Source organism: Oncorhynchus clarkii, chromosome 32 (genome assembly GCF_045791955.1).
Source record: "Oncorhynchus clarkii lewisi isolate Uvic-CL-2024 chromosome 32, UVic_Ocla_1.0, whole genome shotgun sequence".
Lineage (NCBI taxonomy): Eukaryota > Metazoa > Chordata > Actinopteri > Salmoniformes > Salmonidae > Oncorhynchus > Oncorhynchus clarkii.
This window is the reverse complement of record NC_092178.1, coordinates 26,790,741-26,811,280: the sequence shown is the minus strand read 5'-3', so window position 1 is coordinate 26,811,280 and position 20,540 is coordinate 26,790,741. Positions and strand designations below refer to the sequence as shown.

Sequence of the window (20,540 nt, the reverse complement as noted above, 5' to 3'; positions counted from 1 at the left end):
CTAATGAGCAGCTTGACTCACCATTGATGTGATGCGACCAGTAACAGTCAATTCTCCTGAGGGAGTCAAGAGGGACTGAACACTCAGTAAGTCAAAGGGGAAACTCTGGCCTTGAAGGACATATCGTTAGCATTCATTAGTACAAGATGTGCAAAGTGACATGGCTGACTGGATGAAAACATAGGATATACTGCAACTCTAATTAATTAGTCAGAGGAAAAATACCTGGGTTCAAATAGTATTTGAAATCTTGCTGCTGTAGCCAGTCAAATCAAATTAGAACTCAACCCAAGAGCTTCTGAGGACACGGAGACATCACGTACTGGTGAGATGTTCACATCTCAGCAGAATACCTCCTGATCCAATTAGAGATACTGGGGGATGAATCCTGTCTGTCCCCGGGTTTTACTGACACATCAGCCACGACTACATGCCAGTAAACAACCTATCAGATCAGATGACTGCAGGCAGTGTAGGATTGATCAGGTACACAACGCCAACCGGGTTATAGGAGTTTTAAAGGTCGGGAGGTCCAAGCAGTGTCCTATGGCAAGTAGTCTTGCATGAGCCTTGGGTTGTGCAAGCCGGAACGACTTACTGGAGCAGGAGCCTATCTCCTGTTTCTGTAGCGTGAGGTAGCTTGATGTACAAGCACACCCCCTGGACAGGATGCCAGTCTATCGCTGGGCCTTAACACAAATATATCTCTTGAATGCTAAGCAGCGACACACCGGAACCCATTTTTACAGTCTTTGGTATAACTTGGGGATCGAGCCGGGGATCGAACTCCCATCCTTCCAATCTCAGGGTGGTCACAAACCACAAGGACAATGAAATGGCGGAGTAATGCTAGAGGGCCGGATAACTAAACCGCTAAGAAGCCAACAAGGCTGAATGGTTAAAGAACATAAAACTAAGTTCACCTAAAGCAGATGACGGCATAACTGCTAGCAGGGGTTTATGGCAGAATGCTAAAGCCTCGCTAATCACAGTGCTAACAAGGCTGCATGAGTTCTAAAGTAAAGGTCACCCAGTTGGCATACAACACACCACCAGGCAACCGTATACATTTGGCTGCTTCTCGTAAACATAGACATCCAGGGATGGAACCAGCCCTGACGTTTTAAAATGTGAGTCAGCAGCCAGCCTACCTGACAGAGAAGACTCAGTGTGCGTCACAAATTGCACCCTATACCCTGTATACAGCGCATTCGGAAAGTACTCAGACCCCTTGACTTTTCCCACATTTTGTTACAGCCCTATTCGAAATGCGTAAAAAAATATATATTGTCAGCAATCTACACACAATACCCCATAATGACAAAGCGAACACAGGTTTTTAGAAATGTTTGCAAACGTGTAAAAAAAAAAACCAGACCCTTTGCTAGGAGACTCGAAATTAAGCTCAGGTGCATCCAGCTTTCATTGATCATCCTTGAGATGTTTCTACAACTTGATTGGAGTCCACTTGTGGTAAATTCAGTTGATTGGACATAGGGCTGTGGCAGTCACGAAATGTTGTCAGCCGGTGATTGTCAAGCAAATAAATAGTCGGTCTCATGGTAATTGACCGTGAATTAACATAAACACATTTAGCATCTCCTGGCTACAAGCCATTTTAAAAAGTCTAATAAATCCATGTAATATAGCCTACACCTTCATAATAAGTCCATTATTTTCTATTGTGAAATCCAGTTGTAAAAAATATTGCTGAAAGAAAATGGAGTACCACTGAACCAAGAAAGACACTTCCTACACAGAGCATCTCCTAAGGGACACCAATCTAATACAGAGCAGAATAAATACACAGCTAAAACACAGGGGACAGAATAAGCATTGGACTGAGATTCGAGGCGCCTTTGAATAGATTGTTAGTTAAGCCATATGTTCTTTACGACACACGCAAGCACAAAATCATACCTCCAGGATTTTTTGGGGGGTGATATATGCTGCAAAGAATGCTTGATTCTGCAGCTGTTTTACATTAAAAAAATGTTGTTAATTTCATATAAAGCAATAAAAATCATGTGTGCTCAGTTCTAGTACGATTTTAAGCAGAATATGTCTTGACGCTGTCTGCGGCATGATCAATTTCCTAGCACGCATATATGATAGAGTGTGTATTTATTATGGATCCCCATTAGCTGCCAAAGCAGAAGCTACTCTTCCTGGGGTCCAGCAGAATGTCTCTGAAGCCGCTGCGCTCAGCCGGAGTAGAGTGGCTCAATCCTTCATTGTGATTTATTGATTCATTGCGGCCAGCAGCTCAAACAAAAAAGAATAATGATTATTCTCGAATCAATAAAAATAGATGTTCAAAAATAATGAATCGTTTGCAAACTGCACATCACTACCACAGATTTCCCTGCTATCGCTTTGGCTATGGTTATCTGCCGACTTCTGCTGCTGCGGTGGCTGTGCGGACATTCTTTGAACATTCTTTTCGGATTCGAAGTGACTTTCTCTTGTGTTCCTGCACAACAATTCACCCCCACTTTCATGTAAAATAGAGATGGGCAACTGGCAGCCCCCCATTTGTAGGCACGCGGATCAATTTCCAAACTCAGTCGGTCTGAACTATTTGCACATCATCTTCTGCACATCTATCACTCCAGTGTTTAATTAATTAATTAATGTTTTGCTAAATTGTAATTATTTTGCCACTATGGCCTATTTCTTGCCTTACCTCCCTAATCTTGCTCCATTTGCACACACTTGTACATAGATTTTTCTATTGTGTTATTGACTGTACGTTTGTTTATTCCATGTGTAACTCTGGATTGTTGTTTTGGTCACACTGCTTTGCTTCATCTTGGCCAGGTCGCAGTTGTAAATGAGAACTTGTTCTCAACTGGCCTATCTGGTTAAATAAAGGTGAAAAACACACAAAAAAAAACTTACAGCTCAGAGTTACAATAGTAGAATACAAAAGGTGCAATTTCTAAATGTGGTTGTGCATAAGCAGTTTCCCTCCTTATGTCACTCAATTAACAATGTCAGCTAAAATAATTTTGGATTGGTAAATTAGCTGGCTCGACCATCTAAATTTGTAGTAATCATTGTCAAATTACTGACAATCTCACTCAGATGTCATTAAAAACTGCAAATATTTCTCTGTGTGTAGAATGTGTAGAATTGCAGAAAATTTGTTGCACAATTGCAAAGACTTCTCCGATCCATGACAAAATGTGTAGAATTGCAAAGCCGCGAACCACTGCAGCCCCTCAAGAGGAGTTCATATTTTTTGTGGACCCCACCCCCTTCCAAATTGCACATCTCTGATGTAAAACATTTGGAAATAGTTTTGCACGGTCTTCAGCTGTAACAACTGTTGGTAAATGAGATGGATTCCTGTTCATTGTTCTGCCCGTCATCAAATTTCAGCTTCACATGCCGACACCTGGGGAAATAACTTTTGTTCTTATGTGGTTTGATTGGGCGGTTTCCCACGGTAACAGTGCTCAAAATTGCAAACCCTCTTTTGATTGGACTATTTTATGCGGTAAAAGTGTGGTGATTGGTCAAAATTGCGAGCTCTCGCATAATGTGTGTGGATTGGTTGATTTTACATTGAATTATGCAATAGCAGAATAGTGGAGGGACTGAAAAATATACCGTATAATGCAGCTACGGTTTGGGAGAATGTCTGCCTGCTACAATTCTGGCGTTTGGCTTCTAAAGCCCTCTGAGCTTAAAGTCCTACCATCCAAAATGTCACATTTACACAACAACACCGCTGGTCTTTAGGAAACAATACCCACATTCCTTCCTGTTCATGGTCCATCACACAACAAATCACAGCACTCCATCTACAGTGATTTCTGAGGTTTGTGAGCAGATAAGACTGGCCTTTGAGTCACAATAGAAAAATCAACGGCAGGTCTGAACCCCTTGAATGACCATTCAATTGTTTTAATGCCGCCATGGAATCGATTACCATGAAAAGTAGCAAAAAGCCCCAGAATGCTTGATGTAGGGGGGGGGGGGGATATTGAATTCCACTCAAGTCACACATGTGAGAGTTAGCCTGTCTCACACAGACAGAAGTAAATGAATTGCAAATTAACCTGAACATCCTTAGCACATACATTTGTTTTGTATGTTACATGTAACCAAGCCCTGCTTCTCAATCCGTCTTCCATGTTCCAGGAACGATAGATGGTGTAAGATGGATAGACCCATTACTCTTTCTCCATTTCCATGGGAGCTCAGTACATGTCTCTCTGTAGGAGCGTCCTGTAGATCAGTGATCACCACATTAGTGAGCCCATTCCTCAGCCTGTCTGACAGACCCAATGCCATATGCTGCCGAGAACAGATTTAATAAAACTCTCCTCTCGGTTTGGCTGTAGTAAATCGATCACTAACACGCTTCCCTGGCAACATCAAGGCCAGTCAAATCAGGTAAGATTTGACTTCATCATTAATAGTTTGACTTTCCTCAGGCCACCACTAATATTTAAACACATTAATGCAGGCAGATTACTGACAGTAATGAAAATGGCTGGTAGCTCAGTGACAGGGCAACAAGATTCACTGATATATGGATGCTTTTGACCACTCATTTACCTGCTATAAACACTAACTGTATGGCATATACTAGAGTGATATTAAAATCGGGACTCCTGCAGGACTCAGTCTAAAATAGGTTGACATGGTTTAAAAATTAAATAATTCACCACACCTTATTGGATTTAACATTGCGGAACCAATTTTCTTTATTGTAAACTTAAGTTGAATTGTAAACATTTTGAAAAGACACAAATGTCAATGACAAAATTGGCGCCCCGGAGCTTGTACTTGGTTGCACAGCCTTTGGCCAAGATGACCTCAGACAAATGCCTTTTCGTAGCCATCAATGAGCTTGGTGCACCTTTCTACTGACAATTGACCCACTTCTCAGCAGCAAATTGCTCTAATTCTTCAATATTTCAGGGGTTCCCGCCACCAACTGCTGTTTTCAGATCTCGCAATAGGTTTCTGAAATGACGTCAGAGACATGGAGATGAACGAACATGGTACGATATTGGACATAGTATATCATCAAATAGTATACCATTAAACATCTAGTTGTTACTGATATCTGTACATGCAAAAAGCATGTGGCAAGAAAGGAGCAAATTGTACTTGGATGGGAAGGCCTCTCATGGTTCATGGACGTAATGCAACATTGTGAAAAACCAAGTTATCCACATCCCCACACAGCCCTTCGGAGCACCTTCTCAGAAAGGAGATTTAGACAGGAACTGGAAAACAGAAACAGAGGGGTACCAATCCAAAATACAGAAGTAAGAAGAGCTTTAGGTTTTGCTTTGGCATTTTATTTGTGGAGCAGCCCGAGACTCCATTCAACATTAAACTAAAAAAGACCAAAGACAAGAAAGAAAGGTCTTCTCATGTAAGATTCTGACACAGCAGCAGTAGAAGTGCAGAACCGTAGCCCGTGGCGACCAGGGTTGCCAAACATAATCTTTCAGTTGAACTCAAACAGACCGAGCAAATGTCTAGTCTCTCTTGACGCGTGTCCGAAATGGCACCCTATTCCCTATGTAGTGCACTAATTTTGACCAGAGCTCAAGATAACCCTCTAAAGAGAACGTGTTCTCAATGACGTACCTAAAGGCAAACTCAATAAAGGGAACAGGGTGCTATTCTAGACACAGCCATGATCCCTTTCTGCAGTCTCCTGGTTCACAACAAGCCCTTCATCAATCATAGCATGACCAATCACGGTGATATCTGAAACAGATTCAAAATCATAACTGGAACCCATTTGTCGTGACAAGCTGTCTGACCTGTGCTACTGTCAAGGTCAGGGGGACAGAGAGAGAGAGCGAGAGGTGGAGTGAAGGATAGAGGGAGAGAGGAGAGAGAGAGCGAGAGGTGGAGTGAAGGATAGAGGGAGAGAGGAGAGACAGAGCGAGAGGTGGAGTGAAGGATAGAGGGAGAGAGAGCGAGAGGTGGAGTCAAGGATAGAGAGAGCGAGAGCGAGAGGTGGAGTCAAGGATAGAGAGAGCGAGAGGTGGAGTGAAGGATATAGGGAGAGAGGAGAGAGAGCGAGAGGTGGAGTCAAGGATAGAGGGAGAGGTGGAGTGAAGGATAGAGGGAGAGAGGAGAGAGAGAGCGAGAGGTGGAGTGAAGGATAGGGGGAGAGAGGAGAGACAGAGCGAGAGGTGGAGTGAAGGATAGAGGGAGAGAGGAGAGAGAGCGAGAGGTGGAGTCAAGGATAGAGGGAGAGGAGAGAGAGGTGGAGTGAAGGATAGAGGGAGAGGAGAGAGAGGTGGAGTGAAGAATAGAGGGAGAGGAGAGAGAGGTGGAGTGAAGAATAGAGGGAGAGGAGAGACAGGTGGATCGAAGGATAGAGGGAGAGGAGCGAGAGGTGGAGTGAAGGATAGAGGGAGAGGAGAGAGAGGTGAGAGAGAGAGCAAGAGGTGGAGTGAAGGATAGAGGGAGAGGAGAGAGAGAGTGAGAGGTGGAGTGAAGGATAGAGGGAGAGAGGAGAGACAGAGCGAGAGGTGGAGTGAAGGATAGAGGGAGAGAGAGCGAGAGGAGGAGTCAAGGATAGAGGGAGAGAGAGCGAGAGGTGGAGTGAAGGATAGAGGGAGAGAGGAGAGAGAGCGAGAGGTGGAGTGAAGGATAGAGGGAGAGTAGAGAGAGCGAGAGGTGGAGTGAAGGAGAGAGCGAGAGGTGGAGTGAAGGATAGCGGGAGGGAGCGAGAGGTGGAGTGAAGGATAGAGGGAGAGGAGCGAGAGGTGGAGTGAAGGATAGAGGGAGAGGAGTGCGAGCGAGAGGTGGAGTAAATGATAGAGGGAGAGGAGAGAGCGAGAGGTGGAGTGAAGGATAGAGGGAGAGTAGAGAGAGTGAGAGGTGGAGTGAACGATAGAGGGAGAGGTGGAGTGAAGGATAGAGGGAGAGGAGAGAGAGGTGGAGTGAAGGATAGAGGGAGAGGAGAGAGAGGTGGAGTGAAGGATAGAGGGAGAGGAGAGAGAGGTGGAGTGAAGGATAAAGGGAGAGGAGAGAGAGGTGGAGTGAAGGATAAAGGGAGAGGAGAGAGAGGTGGAGTGAAGGATAAAGGGAGAGGAGAGAGAGGTGGAGTGAAGGATAGAGGTAGAGGAGAGAGAGTGAGAGGTGGAGTGAAGGATAGAGGTGGAGTAAAGGATAGAGGGAGAGTAGAGAGAGTGAGAGGTGGAGTGAAGGATAGAAGGAGAGGTGGAGTGAAGGATAGAAGGAGAGGTGGAGTGAAGGATAGAAGGAGAGGTGGAGTGAAGGATAGAGGGAGAGGAGAGAGAGGTGGAGTGAAGGATAGAGGGAGAGGAGAGCGAGCGAGAGGTAGAGTGAAGGATAGAGGAAGAGGTGAGCGAGCGAGAGGTGGAGTGAAGGATAGAGGGAGAGGAGAGCGAGCGAGAGGTGGAGTGAAGGATAGAGGGAGAGGAGAGCGAGCGAGAGGTGGAGTGAAGGATAGAGGGAGGAGAGCGAGCGAGAGGTAGAGTGAAGGATAGAGGGAGAGGAGAGGAGAGAGAGGTTGAGTGAAGGATAGAGGGAGAGGAGCGGAGAGAGAGGTGGAGTGAAGGATAGAGGGAGAGGAGCGAGAGGTGGAGTGAAGGATAGAGGGAGAGGAGCGAGAGGTGGAGTGAAGGATAGAGGGAGGAAAGCTAGCGAGAGGTGGAGTGAAGGATAGAGGGAGAGGAGCGAGAGGTGGAGTGAAGGATAGAGGGAGAGGAGCGAGAGGTGGAGTGAAGGATAGAGGGAGAGGAGCGAGAGGTGGAGTGAAGGATAGAGGGAGAGGAGCGAGAGGTGGAGTGAAGGATAGAGGGAGAGAGCGAGAGGTGGAGTGAAGGATAGAGGGAGAGGGGAGAGAGCGAGAGGTGGAGTGAAGGATAGAGGGAGAGGGGAGAGAGCGAGAGGTGGAGTGAAGGATAGAGGGAGAGGGGAGAGAGCGAGAGGTGGAGTGAAGGATAGAGGGAGAGGGGAGAGAGCGAGAGGTGGAGTGAAGGATAGGGGGAGAGGGGAGAGAGAGCGAGAGGTGGAGTGAAGGATAGAGGGAGAGGGGAGAGAGCGAGAGGTGGAGTGAAGGATAGAGGGAGAGGAGAGAGAGCGAGAGGTGGAGTGAAGGAGAGCGAGAGGTGGAGTGAAGGATAGCGGGAGGGAGCGAGAGGTGGAGTGAAGGATAGAGGGAGAGGAGCGAGAGGTGGAGTGAAGGATAGAGGGAGAGGAGTGCGAGCGAGAGGTGGAGTAAATGATAGAGGGAGAGGAGAGAGCGAGAGGTGGAGTGAAGGATAGAGGGAGAGTAGAGAGAGTGAGAGGTGGAGTGAACGATAGAGGGAGAGGTGGAGTGAAGGATAGAGGGAGAGGAGAGAGAGGTGGAGTGAAGGATAGAGGGAGAGGAGAGAGAGGTGGAGTGAAGGATAGAGGGAGAGGAGAGAGAGGTGGAGTGAAGGATAGAGGGAGAGGAGAGAGAGGTGGAGTGAAGGATAAAGGGAGAGGAGAGAGAGGTGGAGTGAAGGATAAAGGGAGAGGAGAGAGAGGTGGAGTGAAGGATAAAGGGAGAGGAGAGAGAGGTGGAGTGAAGGATAGAGGTAGAGGAGAGAGAGTGAGAGGTGGAGTGAAGGATAGAAGGAGAGGTGGAGTGAAGGATAGAAGGAGAGGTGGAGTGAAGGATAGAGGGAGAGGAGAGAGAGGTGGAGTGAAGGATAGAGGGAGAGGAGAGAGAGGTGGAGTGAAGGATAGAGGGAGAGGAGAGCGAGCGAGAGGTAGAGTGAAGGATAGAGGGAGAGGAGAGCGAGCGAGAGGTGGAGTGAAGGATAGAGGGAGAGGAGAGCGAGCGAGAGGTGGAGTGAAGGATAGAGGGAGGAGAGCGAGCGAGAGGTAGAGTGAAGGATAGAGGGAGAGGAGAGGAGAGAGAGGTTGAGTGAAGGATAGAGGGAGAGGAGCGGAGAGAGAGGTGGAGTGAAGGATAGAGGGAGAGGAGCGAGAGGTGGAGTGAAGGATAGAGGGAGAGGAGCGAGAGGTGGAGTGAAGGATAGAGGGAGAGGAGCGAGAGGTGGAGTGAAGGATAGAGGGAGGAAAGCGAGCGAGAGGTGGAGTGAAGGATAGAGGGAGGAAAGCGAGCGAGAGGTGGAGTGAAGGATAGAGGGAGAGGAGCGAGAGGTGGAGTGAAGGATAGAGGGAGAGGAGCGAGAGGTGGAGTGAAGGATAGAGGGAGAGGAGCGAGAGGTGGAGTGAAGGATAGAGGGAGGAGAGCGAGCGAGAGGTGGAGTGAAGGATAGAGGGAGGAGAGCGAGCGAGAGGTGGAGTGAAGGATAGAGGGAGGAGAGCGAGCGAGAGGTGGAGTGAAGGATAGAGGGAGGAGAGCGAGCGAGAGGTGGAGTGAAGGATAGAGGGAGGAGAGCGAACGAGAGGTGGAGTGAAGGATAGAGGGAGGAGAGCGAGCGAGAGGTGGAGTGAAGGATAGAGGGAGAGGAGAGGAGAGAGAGGTGGAGTGAAGGATAGAGGGAGAGGAGAGGAGAGAGAGGTGGAGTGAAGGATAGAGGGAGAGGAGAGGAGCGAGAGGTGGAGTGAAGGATAGAGGGAGAGGAGAGTGAGCGAGAGGTGGAGTGAAGGATAGAGGGAGAGGTGAGAGAGCGAGAGGTGGAGTGAAGGATAGAGGGAGAGGGGAGAGAGGTGGAGTGAAGGATAGAGGGAGAGGAGCGAGAGCGAGAGGTGGAGTGAAGGATAGAGGGAGAGGGGAGAGAGTGAGAGGTGGAGTGAAGGATAAAGGGAGAGGAAAGAGAGGTGGAGTGAAGGACAGAGGGAGAGGAGAGAGGTGGAGTGAAGGATAGAGGGAGAGGAGAGAGCGAGAGGTGGAGTGAAGGACAGAGGGAGAGGAGAGAGGTGGAGTGAAGGATAGAGGGAGAGGGGAGAGTGAGAGAAACTTCATAAAAGAAGAGTATCATAAAAGTGCCTTCAGTCATATTCTATATGGCATTAATAAAACCCAGGTCAACGTCACAGATTTCCATCATGAGCGTCGCTCCTGTTTTTATTCAGCCCATCATTCATCAGATTCTCATTTCTTTCACCTCGTCTCTCTCCAAATAACTTAAAAAGGCACATGTTCACAAAATGACTAGAGGCATTCAGCCAGTGTAAGGGGACAGAATACCGATTAGAACAGATCAATAAAAAAACTAGCCTTTATATACAAATTACTTCTGTCTGACTGTGTGTGGGTCAATAATAAGCATGGCTGAACGCCACACAGCTCAACCTCAAAAACAGACGTAGAGCAGACTATGTTTTAAACAGGCCATTCAGTTAAAACGTGTTGTGTGAGGAACTTCTCTTACCAGCCAGCCAAATGTAGGAGGACTGAGAGTTGGGCTCTCTGGAGAATCAATTAAAACTCTGTGGCGCCGTCATCATTTGGGGCGATAGGTAGCCTAGTGGTTAGAGTGTTGGGCCTGTAACCGAAAGGTTGCTGGATCGAATCCCCGAGCTGACAAGGTCGTTCTGCCCCTGAACACGGCAGTTAACCCACTGTTCCCCAGTAGGCCATTATTGTAAATAAGAATTTGTTCTTGCCTAGTTAAATAAAGGTTAAATAAAAATAAATTAAAAATCATTAGCAATGCAACCAGTACAGTCTTACAACACACGAGACCAGTGAGTGACAGAGAGCAGCAAACATAAGCACCAACGCGGAGGTAGAGAAACGTGACTTAGTAGAGCAATACTTTATTATCTATTGTCAGAGTGCGCCAACTTGTAGTCCTAAAACCCGGGTTCATCAGGTTCGTTCGGGCATCTCTATGGGAAAGATGAATGGGGAATTAATAGGGTTTTGGAATAAACGCAGGAAATAAGGGGTGAGATTAACACAGGCTTAGGAGATGCTCTGTCCTATGAGACAATAGCAGATCTTTATGAATTATGTGCTTTGTGTATTTTATAATTACATAAACTCTTCAAAATTCAGTGTCATTAGCTGATGAAGATTCTCAGAGAACAAAATGTATAAGATCTCCTACACCTGTGTTTACCACAGACCTTATTTTCCACATTTATCCAAAAGCGCCATTCGTTTTCCTCATGCTTTGTCCAACGAGCCATGGCAGAGTTAGACGCCATTACTATTACTCTATAATCTGAACATGCAGAGAACGGACAGATTTGTTTTTTTTCCAGGCAGGCAGACTCTGGACAGCCCTACTGAGACAAATAGAGAAGGCTGCTGGAGAGGACCCAGGAGTCTGTCCCGACACATTAGCAGCCATCAGACGTCACTAAACACCATTATCTAGCTTCGAGGCTGGAGGTGCACAGCCTGCACACATTAGTGGATGTACCAGGAAAAACAGCACTATAATCAATGTGTGTGTGTGTGTGTGTGTGTGCGCATGTGTAATGATTTTATTCTCAGAATCCTTTCCTTGAAGAGAGAGATGGAACATCAAAAGGTGCACTGATGTTTTATGTCTGAGTGTAGTTATGTGTGTGTGTGTGTGTGTGTGTATAGTTCTGTCTGTGTATGGCAGATATGAGGAGCTCAGAATAACACACAACGCAGAGAGCCCACCGCACTGCTGTAACCCGGTCAGGAGACTATAGAATTGTGAGACACAGTACAGGTAGTGTTCATGACAGAATGTATTTTCATGGTCCTTCATTCAGTATGCATACATCTTTTTAAAATTGTGGTAGTTACAGTGTGTGTGTGTGTGTGTGTATATATATATTTATGTGTGTTCCTCACCTCCTTGTCCATGCTGTCCAGGTCTTCTTTACAGAATGTGTAGAGAGGGTTGGTCTCTGACATGCTGGGCTGGCGTTCCCTCCGGCGGCAGGAGGGTCCAGGCTGCTCCTCGTCTCGACTGGAGGGACCCGCCATCTCCCCCTGCTGGTCCTTCTGACCCCCCCTGGTCACACCACAACAAACAACCATCAGCCAGACACAAACATCTCCAACTATTACCTAATTAGCCATAAACTCATTGTGAATCCCCATGCGATAACTGGGGCCTTTTTAACACCGGTGGTCTGAAAGACGAAGAGACACACAAACACCCTGTGTGTGATTCTAATGACATTCAGCCTCCAGAACACACACTTTTCCATTATGTTCTGAACTCCTAGTAGAGGCTCAGGCTTACGGCCTTAGAGGGTAGCTGGAGTAGACAGCTAATATACAACCAGACTAGACATTTAGTCCTGTTAAAAGGCAGGTGAAATGTGGTCGGCCACAAAGACATTACTGAGTCTGGAACGGGTGATATATATCTACCCCCCTCCATTTGTCTCCAAGTTTGTGTGAGTTTCCAAAGATATGGGAGAAAGTCAAGGACATGTGTTACGTAGGAAGGATACAGTAAAACTATACATTCATATAATCAAAAAGACAGATGCTACCCATTAAACTCTCCGTTTTTAATCTAGGACAACGTCGACACGTAGCAGGACACAATCTGTGAGTGGAGGGGGAGAACTAGTAGGGAGGAGGGAAAGACGATGGGAGTAGGGGTGCAATTTTGGGGCTTTTAAAAATGCAGTGAAAATGAGATATTTCCCAGTGGGAGAATGAGCGGTTTGCAGACCAGCGATAGATCCACTGGGATAGTAGGAAACTACAGATATATTCCCTTCATTTTACACCGAGCAGGATACATAACATGTTCTGTTGTTCATAACATGTTCTAAACGAAGTCTACTCAAAATAATTGCCCTTCATTGATGAACCTGATTGGTCTATTTCAGCAAGCTCCTCCTGGCCAATCACATTGTGAGGAACGTTTGGAAATCACAGCCACTTCTCCCAATGGCTGGTATTTGCTACTGTATAGCATTTTACAGATAAAGGAGAACCCAGAAGCGGCCTGTCCTTGAATAAGCTACAAGGAGCTCCTGAGAAGCGAGGCTTAGAGAACATGTTTTGCTAAATGTTTAGGCTATAGGATATCTTAGGACAGCCAAGCTGAGGCTGTATGTGTGGAGCCAAGGTGGGTCTGGGAAAATAATTAGAGACCGACCAATAACAAATAAACTAGGATGAAAAAAGGCACTCATGCGGCTCTCAACACTAGCGGCCATTCTCATGATGTGTCATTATTGTCACAATGTATGAAATCAACATTTGAAGCATAGTTACTGGACAATTGCACTTTTGAATGGCAATTTAGGAGATACGGTGTGGAAAAAGTACGCTTTTTAATTTCCCCGCAGTAAAACATCGTATCGGCAGATAAGTTTAAGTACCCCGTATAAATAGGAATCTGACCCTTTTTTTAAAAGTCGCTCTTTGGGAAGACTGGCACATCTCACAACTATCATGTTGGAGGACCTCATTGAGAACAGGGGTGTATCTAGCTGAGGATAAACAAGTGAGACTGGCTGGGGACTGAGTGGTGATGTAGAGAGGAATGTTTCTCAGAAACTGAGAAAGTAAGTATTGAGAGATTAAGGAGGTGAATGACACTCCACATCACCCAGGACGCACTGCAGGCGGGAGCACTTCCTCCTGGCGGTCTCCAATTTGGTGAGGAGCTTCATGTGATGATTCCACTCTAAAACTCAGCTTTCTGCCTCACTGTGTGTGTGTGTGTGTGTGTGTGTGTGTATGACCAAAACTATTCCTCCGTGTGGCTCAGAATGCATAATACAGCACCATGCTCTGCTGCGAAGAGTCATTGTGATGTTAATAACATGACATCTACTACATGACCAAAAGTATGTGAACACACTCATTGAACATCTCATTCTAAAATCATGGGCATTCATATAGAGTCGGTCCCCCCTTTGCTGCTATAACAGCCTCTACTCTTCTGGGAAGACTTTCCACTAGATGTTGGACATTGCTGCTGGGACTTGCCACAAGAACATTAGTGAGGTCGGGCGCTAATGTTGGGCGATTAGGTCTGGCTCGCAGTCGACGTTCCAATTCAGCCCAAAGGTGTTTGATGGGGTTGAGGTCAGGGCTCTGTGCAGGCCAGTCAAGTTCTGCCACACCGATCTTGACAAACCCTTTCTGTTTGGACCTCACTTTGTGCACTGGGGCATTGTCATGCTGAAACAGGAAAAGGGCCTTCCCCAAACTGTTGCCACAAAGTTTGAAGCACAGAATGTGAATGCACAGAATGTCATTGTATGCTGTAGCGTTAAGATTTCCCTTCACTGGAACAAAGAGACCTAGCCCGAAACATGAAAAACAGACCCAGACCATTAGTCTTCCTCCAACAAACTTTACAGTTGGCACTATGCATTTGGGCAGGTAGCTTTCACCTGGCATCCGCCAAACCAAGATTTGTCCGTCGAACTGCCAGATGAGGAAGCATGATTCAACACTCCAGAGAACGTGTCCACTGCTCCAGAGTCCAATGGCGGCGAGCTTTACACCACTCCAGCCAAAGCTTGGCATTGCGCATGATGATCTTAGGTTTGTGTGTGGCTGCTTGGCCATGGAAACCCATTTCATGAAGCTCCCGAAGAACAACTGTTGTCCTGACGTTGTTTCAAGAGGCAGTTTGGAACTCTGTAGTGAGTGCTGCAACCGAGGACAGACAATTTTTACATGGCACAGGGTTCAGAACTCATCGGCCGTCTTTGCTCCTAGACGTTTCCACTTCACAACAAAAGCACTTACAGTTGACCGGGGCAGCTCTATCAGGGCACAAATTTGACAAAATGACTTGTTGGAATGACGGATCCTTTGACGGTGCCACGTTGAACGTCACTGAGGTCTTCTGTAAGGCCATTCTACTGACAATGTGTGTCATGATTGCATGGCTGTGTGCTCGATTTTATACACCCGTCAGCAACATCCATTCATTTGATGGGGTGTCCACATACACTATATATACACAAAGTATCTGGCTGAAAGCAGAAAGCTATGGAGCCACTGGCAGAGACCGTCCGGAAAACAGATGCCAGACAATTTAGAGAAAACATTTTTCACAACATTTTGAGCCAGCTCAAAAGGAAACCATCAACACCAAGCCTAGGATGTTAACCCTTTTTGTACCTGGCAATTGAGGTGTTGAGTAAAGAAAGTAAAGAAGCTACCTACACTCCTGAACACAGAAATGCGTGCAAACACCGCAAGTAATAAACCCTTCACGTTGGACTGGGAAGTAGAACTCAGTTAATACAACTACAACTTCTTGTAGCTGCTTGCTGACTTACGAGCAGTTTCCCGTCACATTCATCACAGCCCCAGCGTTTTATTTTGTTTTTTTTATCTCCTCCATTCCAGCATTAACATGCTAATTCATCTTCACCTCTAGCTGTAGAGCAGAGTGAACAGGCAGAAATTCCAGCAGCAAATTGGCTAATCATTTCATTCCAGGAGAACAATCCCAAAGCTGCCAACGCCCACCTGACTTTACGATGCTCACATTTTGATTTCGAGCCCGAGATTCATGTATAGATGGATTTTAGGAGAAAATCCAATTTGGCACAAGAAGGGAAAGGCCGCACACAGCATATAGGCCCCTCAGACCAGGGCATTAGATATAGAAATAAACATGCATCTCCAGAGTCCCAGTGCTGAACAGGCACTTCTCCCTCTAGCAGACAATATATTCTCACTTTCAACACAGCTCTAAAATGACTGGGTCAGAGCTCCGAGGGAGCATGGCCAGGTCGGTCGGGGAGCTGCCTAGCAGCGTAAACGCCTGCTGCTCTGTTGCTAGACAGACAGGTGGTCTCCGGCCTCCAAATAGAAATATGATTAACAGGCCAGACGCTGCTCTCTATGTTAACAGCTGTAAGCACGGCCAGGGTTTTCAGTGCTCTTCTGTCTACAGGGCCAGTGTCTACTAAAAGGTGAGGCAATACATTTCAATTTCAGTCATTTAGCAGACGCTCTTATCCAGAGAGACTTACAGGAGCAATTAGGGTTAAGTGCCTTGCTCAAGTGGATGTCGACAGATTTTCACCTAGTTGGCTCAGGTATTCACTCTTAACTGCTAGGCTACCTGCCGCCCTATAGCAGCCATCAGAGCAGACAGGATAGACACAAGCTACGTTCCAGAATGTTCTAACTAGTACGAGACCAGGTGTCCCTGCTCATCTAGGTATGAGGGGGGGGCAAGAGGACTTAGGAGGAGCTGCTTACCAGGTACTTAGAAGCACTGAAAAGCCAACCATCTATCCCAGATATCAATACATCTGAAGGAGTACCACAGAAGAGGACATATCTGAATGTTATGCGTGCACTTTGTTACAAAGACAAAAAAGTACACGTCATGCACAGTTGAGAACAAGGCTGAATAGCCAAGTCAGTACCTCAGGGATGTCTGGTCACCGTGGGCAGCAGACATGGAGGCCTGGAGGTAAGATGGTGGTCTGGAGGCCTGAAGCCCGCGGCGAATCAGCTTCCCTGTGACCGGGTCGTACGTCCGCACCTCAGGGGCAGCTGGAGGGGGGAGGTGGAGGGGGGCAGGGGGGAATAGGGGGTTCTGGAAGGACCCTTGGTGGTCAGGGAACGTGGCTGGGCTGTTGCTCCTAAAGACAGAGAGAAACACCATCAGATAAAATGTGCAAGTGTGTGTGTGTGTGTGTGTGTGTGTGTGTGTGTGTGTGTGTGTGCGTGTGTGTACACACTGTTGGGTCTTGGTGTAGTCCTCCTTCAGTGGATACAGTGATTCATCCACCCTCTCCCAGCGCTCCAGACATCCCCACAGCCAGTCAGGATTCACCACATGGAGGCGTTTACAGCCTTGGGCCTGACGCACCTTCTCTGTACCTGGGAGAGAGACAGGGAGAGCTAGGATCAATCAACAAATCAAGAAGAGGAATCGATACTGTCTGTCGTTAGGTACCCCTCTTAACAACCAAGCTGCAGAAATAAAAGGGGGAGAGGTGCGGGGGGGGGGCTGCCATAATGAACATCCCTGTCTTCAGCGCCCGGGGAACAGTGGGTTATCTGCCTTACTCAGGGGTAGAACGACAAGATTTTTACCTTGCCAGCTCGGGGATTCAATCCAGAGAGAGCAAACTGAAGAGAGAAATATCCAGCAACTCTCGGATGACAATGGAAGTTGATTTTATTGTTAAAACCAGCTTTTGGGCTGTAGCCTCCATCATACATTCAAAGCCAATTAACAATTATCCTGAAGCATTTCATTTTTCACCAAACCATTAGGTTCCATTGACAATCAGCTTCTGTTTTATTTTGTCATTACGTCAGTTCAGAAGAGGGCTGGGAGCAGCAATTTCCATTTGACTTGGGACCATTGATGTCTGACACACAGACAAGGAGAACTGCATCCAAGAGCAGCAGTGTACCTCATCAGAACACCGTACCTAATTAACACAAGGTTAGCCCATCTCACGGCAACAAGTACTGACCTTGCTCTGCACGTTAACAGCCTTTCCTTTTTGGCCATGTTTTCTCCCCAAATGTATCTGGTGCGTCTGAAACTGAAACAAGCTTGTTCTGTTGACTCTATAACTCAGGGATCCAGAACAAGAAGAGGTCAGCCCTGAGACTGCATAGCAACAGCAGCCAGACAAACAAATCCTCTGAATATGATCTGACTGGCAATGCTGAAATTTGAGATGACTGAAAGTAAAAATATATATATATAAAAAGCAAGCTAATACATTAGTCTGTGAGCCGGACGCCACAATTTGGGCGGTCGAGCTCACTTGGTCTTTGTCCCCAGAGTTGGAAAATGTGCAATAGCAGTTCAGCAATGGCAGCTTCATCCCTCCAGCCCGTTCATTTCCCCCCATAGGGATTTTACAATATGACAAACAATGTCAGTACACACGTTACTGGTCACATATACCCTTTGATCATATATCATTGGAAAGCTTATATTCACAGCTATCCATCAGACATTTCCAGAATGTTCAGGTCAACAGAACTTTGACACATCAGAATTGCCTGTATAAATTGCTTTAAAAAAAAGGAAACCCTAATACATTTGAAATGTTGTTTGAGAAGTTTAACTTGGCCACTCAGGAACATTCAATGTCTTCTTGGTAAGCAACTCCAGTGTAGATTTGGCTTTGTGTTTTAGGCTATTGTCCTGCTGAAAGGTGAATTCATCTCACCGTGTCTGTCGGAAAGCAGACGCTCCAAAGATAAGGCGTTGTATTCATTTTGTTGTTGTTGCAGTATAGAAAAGTGCCTTGTTGCAAACAGGATGAATGTTTTGGAATATTTTTATACAGGCTTCCTTCGTTTCACTCTGCCATTTAGGATAGTATTGTGGAGTAACTACAATGTTGTTGATCCTTCCTCAGTTCTCATCTCACAGCCATTAAACACCGTTTTAAAATCACTATTGTCCTCATGGTGAAATCCCTGAGTAGTTTCCTTCCTCTCTGGCAACTGATTTAGGAAGGACGCCTGTATCTTTGTAGTGACAAAGGGGTTGAATACTTATTGACTCAAGACATTTCAGCTTTTCATTTTTAAAACATAATTCCACTATGACATGATGGGTTATTGTGTGTAGATGAGTGAAACAATTCAATTCAGGCTATAACAACAAAACTTGGGGAAAGTAAAAGGGGTGAATACTCTGAAGGCACTGTCAGAGAGCAATTACGTGTTGTATAATGACATTGTCATATGGGAATTTCCCTATGGGGAAAATGAATGGGATGGAAGGATGAAAGAGAGTGAGAACACAGAAAGCTGCCATTGTTGCACTGCTATCACACATTTTCAACTCTAGGGACATAGACCTTCAAGACAATCACTATAAGACATTGTCATCTCAAGTGAGCCCGACCCCCCCCCCCCCCAATCTTCTCTTTTTAAATCACTACAAAAGAAACCATTTCCCATAGGCCACCAGCAGTGCTTTTCTGTTCATGCTGTGCGTGCTCTCGGCTGGCTGCTCCAGAGCACTCCTTCCAGCCCCGCCTGCCTCCCAGCGCTACCTGAGTGGTGAGTCAGATGTCCCCTCTCTCTCCAGCAGAGACAGACATGTAGGCTATTCAGACAGAAAGGTATTGATCAGCCGCATGTCAGCATGATGGAGAGGAACAACCATGGGAACTCTCTTAACGTCACTGCTGACATACTGTCCCCTGTGGCTTTGTCCACTTGAGCGAGAGAAAATGAGATGCTGAGAGAACAGGGGAGACTCAGGACTGTGGTGTTTCATGGCATGGTGGTCCTGACCATTGACCACCAGACTTGTCTTCAGATGCAATTAAAATAACCAATCACCTAATCAAGAAGCTATATAAAGCCCAGTACAATGAATGCCAGACTGTCTTATGCTCTTGTACCGACAGCCCACACAATGGCTGCTTCTTAACATGGCCTCTTCACATGAAGTGGGCCCCTGTATGCTGCTGGGCCGTTAAGTGCTCCTTCTCTCTCCCATTCTCCTTTTCTCTGTGGTTGATTTTGTCCGGTTCTGACGTACAGACCACGGACCGTTAATTGCAAAGTGCAGCTCCGAGAGAGCCAGTACCACGACAACGCTGCCTGCTGTCTGAGGGCACGTTGGATTGGATGAGAAACCGCATCATGCTGGGCTATTGTTGCGCCTTCCTTTAGAGACATGACGTTCGCCTGCCAGTCAGACAGCCAACCCCACATACTTAAATGATGCTACTCTGAGAGATGGAAGGGAAGTAATCATCTGTTTGGCACAGACAGACAATTATTCCCTGCTCCTCTTTCAGAGTAGCATCACTGAAGTCAATGGGTTTCCAAGACCAGGAAGAAGGTACTTGTGACATTTGGAATGTCAGGAGGTAAGGTGACCCTATAATGCCTGCGTCTCTCAGACCGTCCACGTGTCTCTAATGGCTGAAGAGAGGTGCCTGTGTGAATCACGTTTAAAATGGGCCTGAAAGGGGCTGTCTGCCACTCTGTACACTCAAAATGTAAAACCAGTCCCCCATCCTAAAGTGCATGAAAGTTAAAGGAGAATCTGAGAACACAGTCGTATTCATTGTCCAGGCATGCTGGTCTTGTTAATGGAATCTTCACCCCTTTATAACTGAAAAGAGAACCCTCGTAATGGTCTTCTATCTTTAGAAGAATGGGTCATGTTAGCAATTCAAACCAGACCTCATTTCAGTCAGTAGGAACTCTGACAGTGCCATTTGATTGAACGCCAGCAAAGTGCTAAGGGAGACCAAATTGAAACCACGGCTACACAGCGACAGAATTTTAAACGGAACAGCGACAAGCTAATGGTGTCTGTCTTATAGTTGTACGTGTTCATCCAAATCAGTAACACCTGGTCATAGTACAGCTTACTTGGTCACTGTGGGGCTTCACTGTGCAGGCCATAACTAGCCATGTACAGATTCAATAGCCATAGACCCTCAGTCTGATGATCCGTTTCACTAGAATCCATCTTACAATCCAAATGACAGTGCAATCTCTCTAATAGCTGATATCATCTCTCTAATATAGATGATATCATCTACACCCATTAGGGACCGGAATATGCGAAAGCTAAAGACGAGAAAAGCCATTCAGAAACAGCTTAGGCTAGTCTCTGTTTGGATTTCTTTAATGGATTAAATTCAGGAGAGAATATGTACTGTAGGTTATATGGCTATCTGGTTTCATCACTTAAAGTAGGCCT

At 46.3% G+C, this 20,540-nt stretch overlaps 1 protein-coding gene across 1 annotated transcript in view; it reads right to left on the bottom strand.

Moving 5' to 3' along the window:
• Window positions 1-20,540, bottom strand: part of LOC139392284 (RNA polymerase II subunit A C-terminal domain phosphatase-like) — a 116,965-nt gene that overhangs the window by 80,800 nt on the left and 15,625 nt on the right. The window contains exons 10-12 of the mRNA XM_071140154.1: window positions 16,573-16,714; window positions 16,255-16,473; window positions 11,732-11,894 (exon numbers count right to left, since the gene is read on the bottom strand). Coding sequence (XP_070996255.1) covers window positions 11,732-11,894; window positions 16,255-16,473; window positions 16,573-16,714 — 524 coding nt within the window. The remainder of the gene's footprint in view (window positions 1-11,731; window positions 11,895-16,254; window positions 16,474-16,572; window positions 16,715-20,540) is intronic.